A 6,097-nucleotide genomic window follows, 5' to 3' on the forward strand; every position below is an offset into this window, starting at 1 on the left:
TTATCCATGGAGAGAGAGAAATATTTATATTAGATTTTTCATCCCATCCTGGTGGAGAATTCTAAAGGAACAAATAATATACTTTTGGATAACTGTGGTATTTTTTACTGGTTTAGGAGGCAACCTGGAAAGCTGGGTTGAAGAGAGTTTTGGTGGCTGTAATGTACTCAGATAAAGCTGTCACATTTGTATAAGCTTCTGTTATTGTACATCCACCTTCATAGCTCATTTTTGTTGTTTCCTTTACTTAGGAATATGTAAGCTGAATTTTATATACAAATTTTATGTACTCCATAATTTAAAAGTTTGTAATAGTAATAGCTAGGACAACTTACTGAAACGTTTAAAGATTTTAATTTACATTTAAACATTTTAATTACATTTTAAGTTTTAAGTTAAAACTTAATAGATGGTAGAAATGTATTAACTAATGCAATAAGTCTTTGGAAAATACAGTTGTATTTTTTTATAACTTAAACATTATTTTAGAACAAACTTCAAAAAAGAATATTCATGTGGATCATATAGGCTTCAGCTGGTCTGTTGGAGTCAGTCACAGACATAGCAGATAGAACTCACATCTTGGTCTGAGCTGGAAAAAATAGTCTGGAGTTCTTGTGTTGTATTAAGCTGACCAAAACTTATTTTCAGAAGTCTCATTTTGTAAAATAGGTCATGGCCCACGTAATTACTATGAAGAAAGTGAAAAAGAAAATTCTAAGATAAAAAAGCATTGAAAGTATGAGGTTGGAAAGTGCACACCATCAGCTGAAATATTGGACAAAATGACTGGGACTGTGAATTAAATTATTATAAAAATGACAGTTTTATGAGGCAAAAGCCTTTTAACACCTCTTTTTTCTTAAGGTCTGACCACAGATTTCTTGCTCGGCAAAGCAATACCATTGCAAGTAATGAAAGCTCAGAGTGTTCCAGGAGTTAAGAGGCAGGATGTTTTTGCTGAAGTCTTGCTGTGTTTTCCTGATGAAAACAAATGGAAAATCAGCTGTTCTTACTTTTTGCTTTCTAATACTTAGCTGAATAGATGAAGTGTGTAGCAGCTAAGACCAATTTTTCACTATTGTAGTCAATGCCTATTTCTTATTTACAAGTTAGTATGCATTCCGTAATCTTCATGTTATTTAAAGTATTAAGAGTGCATGTTAAAATCAGTAATGCTTTTCACTTTTCCTTTCCAGCTTTTGGCCTTTCTTCAAGGATTATTTACATTTTACCATGAAGGATATGAACTGGCTCAGGAGTTTGCACCATACAAGCAGCAGCTTCAATTCAATTTGCAGAATGTAAGAATAACGTGTATTTCGCTTTGTAAACTAATTTGGAGATACTAAAGTAGCCTTGTAGTACTTTATGGAAGCTCTACATCCTAGAAGGTATCAGTGAGCTGAAATCAAATTGAAGTATAAATACCTATAAATTATTTTTAAAGCTGCCAGAAAGAACTTTGGAAAATGTAATATTCGTGTAGTTAATTTGTGATTTGCAAATCAGAGTTGTGGGAGTTAGAACCAGAGGAGCAGAACAGCAGCCAAGTTTGATTAAGGGCACAGTAGTTCAGATACACTTAAACATGTGTTTTCTTGAGAGTGGGGCCTATCTTCTGAAATAAGTGGATCAAATTGCTCCAGCAGGTACGGAATGCTGCAGTTTATTTTTTTAAGATCACAAATTGCCAGTACCTGAAGGAGGCCTACAGGAAGGCTGGGGAGGGACTTTTTCTAAGGCTGTGTTTCCTCTGTAGCTCCTTCTCTTTTCTGTCCATTGTTCACATGCAGATATAGATTTCATTTGAATTGCTTCTTGGGAAAATCAGACAAAAGCTCCTGTTCGATCAAACTTTTCCTCTGCGATCAAAATGCAAGTGTTCTCTCTCTGTAGACCCTCCTAGACTGTTCTGTCAAGTTTTGCATTTGTTAATTGGGGTTTTTTGTTGAGACTTTTTTAGATGAAGGCACAAGGGGTCACTGTTGTTGCATAGCACATTTTCAGTGGAAGGATGAGAAATGGGTTCAGTCCAGAGGCTGACTGAAGTACCAGCAAGGCACGTGAATCCAGAGCACAGACCAAAAGTAGCTTTGTAAGTCTGTGTCTGTTAGTTTGCTCTATGCATGGATGAGTAGAAACAGAATTATTAAAGGATTTTCTAAATCTCTATTTTAATTAAGAAATAGGTAAATACATTCTTTATTAAACAGTACTTAAGCGCAGCTTGACTATATAGATAGACTGCAGAGGTAATGATGGATGCAATGTTTTGCAGAAGGATCAACATAAAATATTTTTAATTATATTTATGTGTCAGACAAACATATATATGTAGTGCTACAGAGAAGTTTGGAGTCTGGCTGTAGACCTAAGTCCTCGTCTGCTTTTATTCAGCTGAGCTATCTGTGGACCTGTCACCCAGAGCAACACCCAAACTGAGAATGAGATGAAGTATAGGGAAAGACGAGCTGAGGATAATCCTCAGGGACAATTGTGTTCAGGCTGTCTGTTGTAATCGTTAGAGGTTCTCCTCTCTATTGCACTGGGCTTTAAGGTCTCACAGTCTTGCAGAGTTGTTGATCTGATGTTCTGCTTCTGTTCTTAAAACTTTCCTACAGGTTAAAGTATCAGCAGTAAATGCTGTAGGAGTAGCAGAGAAGTGACAGACCCTCATCTCTTAAAAGGTCCCTGTGTCCTAACACAGCCCGGTGTCACTTCTACTGTGTCAGCAGACCAATGGCTTACTTCAGATGTTAACTGGGCTTGGTTTTCTATAACTTCATACAAAGGCCTGGTTGCTTAAAAAAAATATTGAAACCTTAATAAACAAACAGGGATACACTCTTAGTATAGAAAAACCTCTCCGTTCAGTTGCACAGCATCTGACCTAAAACCTCTTGAAGGGCTCAAAATGACCTCTGTTAAATTTGATCTGAAGTTTGGTTCTTGACCCCAAAAATATCATTGGCAGGGTTCAAAGATGAATTTTAGCTTCCCTTCTGTTTAATAATTAATTAAATTATGTCTGTCTTCAGGTGAAAGATTTAACATGCCTTATTACACTCTAATGAAAATCCATGAATGCCAGCTAAATGGGAAAGTATTTAGCAGAGTATAAAGTCCAGACAATATTTTTCTGTCTAGCTGAGATTAGATTCCATAATATAATTTTTCAAAGTGGCCTTGCGAAAACATTACAATAATCTTTATTTTACTGCCTATAGGAACAAAGTGTTCAACATCTGGTATGTTGGTAGCAATCTGTCAAACCTCTGGCACTTCATAATAATTCTCATTTTTCCTACACTGTGTTAGCTGTGTGGAGGGAAAGCCTGATCCCACTGAATTCAGAAAAAAATACACAGGTACATGCATACAGGCATTGGCAAATATGAATTACCCACCTTTGTACTTAATTATTCTTCTGGCCAGCAGCTTGCTTGTATACACCATGACTTTTAGGGCAGACTCAGCATTTGTTCCCATGGTTTTGGAACACTTCTGCTACTTGTGACCTGGTTGTTGCCTAACATAATTAAATCTCAATTGTGGTGTTTGTGGAGTCCAGTCAAAAAACAATTGTAACCATGCTCTGACTACTTTGAGTGTCAGCATCCATAGTGTTACTGTGGGTATGGACACAGGACTCTGAACCATATTGCTTCCACGTGTGGAGAGACCACAGGTGTCTGGAGACTTTACCCTGGCATAAATCCAAACCATTGTATTCTGCATTAGTTTTAGTGGTTCAGTGGGGTTTATTAGTTCAAGTTTGAGGTTATGGTATCGGTACCTTCTAGTTTAGCTGTTTAGCCCAGATCCTGTCTGCGTATTCTGGAGTACACACAGAAGAAGAATGTATGTCTGCAAAATACTGTGTAAGCATACCTGAAAATGTGAGGTGTCATTGTTTCTGTGGTTAGTGACCTGCAGATCTGTGTGCTTAAATTTAGTTCTCCTTTACTGTGTTATTCCCAGGCTTCTGGAGCAAGAAACTGTAATTCTGGTATTCATTTCCCTTTTATGTCTACCGCAGATGCTTCTGTTGGTCTCTTTTTGATGCAGTCCTGCTCCTTGGCATTATGAGTTCTTCATTTAGTTATCATTTTTACACTTACATGAGGTAATGTGTGTTGATTTGTTTGTTTGCTTGTTTGTTTGTTTGGGGATCTTAGACCCGGAATAACTTTGAGAGCACGAGGCAGGAAGTGGAGAGACTCATGCAAAGGATGAAGTCAGCCAACCAAGATTACAGACCACCAAGTCAATGGACAATGGAAGGCTATCTGTATGTGCAGGAAAAAAGTGAGTAAAGGAGATGTACTTTTTCATTGGATTTGAAAGACACATCAAAAATTAGAAGGATGAGAAAACGGTTTAGCTAGCAGGATAAAACAAAAGCTCTATTTTTGAATGTCCAAAGACTTTTCTTATTATTGCTTCTCTAAAGCAAAAAAATTTCTAAAGAAAAATAAATGTTTGACTCTTCAAAATGCGCTCAAGGTAGGTAAGGCCAGAGAGAACAGTGAGTGAAAACACACGTAAGCTCCTTGTTTCTTGCTCCCTGCATCTTGTGAGTAGGATGCTGCTTGGGTAGGTCCCCTATGGTGGTCCCTTGTGTCTCCCCTCAATAGCAAACTCGTCAGTCTGTTTCCACTGTGCTCCGGATGTCTGCCTTTCTCCTTTCTGCAGAAGCTGCAAGCACTAAGGTCTCTGCCAAACACTCCTGTGTCTTGACCTTTTTCTGCCTGAACAAGCTCCACATTTCTTCCAGCAGGAACAGCCTCCACTTTTTTTAGCTGTGGGCTCTTCTGACTCAGCCGCCTTAATGAACATGCACATAATGGAATAAAAAGGTGGAAGGTGAAAGAAGAGGAAGAAAAGTTATCTATTTATAGTCTGCCACAATTTTAAAATAGTTGCCAATTTATACCTAATTATTATTCATGCAATGAGACATGAGAATGAAACAAATTCCAAAAAGAATGATGGAATAGAACTGTCATCTGTATCTGAGAATATTTGGGAGAGCCTAGTGATACATCATGTGATGAATAAGAACAGAGCCAGGAAATATGTGAAAAGTCAAAAGAGAGGATTAAAGCTATGTGTGATCAGAAGTATCTGCTGTCACTGTTTTACGCTTTGAACAGTATAGATTAAGCCAAATTAGCTGCATTTGGCAAGGATCATTGAAAACACTTAGTAAAATTGTGTGGGTTAGCCAGATTTATTTATTCTTTGTTATGGAATCCACCTGATGCTAGAAAGGTATATAGCAGTGTTTTGAGATGGCATATGTGCGCCATGCAAGTTTAGTGTTCATTCAAAAATGATTAAATACAACTTTATACCTGATTTTTCAATCTGAAAATAAATAGAAGGCGTCGTGATGCAGGATTCCCATGTTAGACTTGGCCCCACTTAACATCAATTTTGAGAATATCTCCTTCTCCTTCACTGTTTCTCCTTTAGACAGTAAGTCAAGTGACTACACGGAGTTATAGTTGATTGATTTTCTAGATGACATCATGAAATCAATTTTTATTCCATTTTGTGAGCTGAAATAAAGAAACCTTAGTGCTTATAATAGTTAACCTCAGCCACTTTTCTCCTCAGTAGTATTGAATGCTTGAAGAAGACCCTCTGTGTTTTAATTGTGTAATAATGGTAAAAGAAACCTGTATTAACTGGAAATTGCTCTGAGCCCTAATGGGGGAGGGAGAATGGGAGTGAAGCATTGGGCACATGCTGTGCTTCATTAAATAGTGAGAGGCCAACTTGACATCCTCTTACTGAAAAGATGTTTGCTCATTAGTGTATTCTGGAGTAAGGGTAAAAGGATCTGTAATCTGTGTGTCAATGAGGAAGGTACTATTTGTGTATTCTCTTGTCATGCAGGTTTATTTTCCTACAACCAGCATCCCATAGGCAAGAGACAAATTAAGAATAAATGACTTAAATGTTTGCTATTCCTGAAAGGAAAAGTAAATCCTGTATTATTATTACTAGTGTTTGTAGTGGAAAATAGATATTTTGAAAAAAAAATAAAATAAAATAAAATAAAATAAAATAAAATAAAATAAAATAA

At 36.9% G+C, this 6,097-nt stretch overlaps 1 protein-coding gene across 1 annotated transcript in view; it reads left to right on the forward strand.

The window, feature by feature from the left end:
• Positions 1-6,097, forward strand: part of ARHGAP42 (Rho GTPase activating protein 42) — a 154,462-nt gene that overhangs the window by 110,699 nt on the left and 37,666 nt on the right. The window contains exons 7-8 of the mRNA XM_042862489.1: positions 1,200-1,304; positions 4,182-4,311. Coding sequence (XP_042718423.1) covers positions 1,200-1,304; positions 4,182-4,311 — 235 coding nt within the window. The remainder of the gene's footprint in view (positions 1-1,199; positions 1,305-4,181; positions 4,312-6,097) is intronic.

Source organism: Lagopus leucura, unplaced genomic scaffold (assembly GCF_019238085.1).
Source record: "Lagopus leucura isolate 7727_CA_CO unplaced genomic scaffold, USGS_WTPT01 Super-Scaffold_702, whole genome shotgun sequence".
Classification (NCBI taxonomy): domain Eukaryota; kingdom Metazoa; phylum Chordata; class Aves; order Galliformes; family Phasianidae; genus Lagopus; species Lagopus leucura.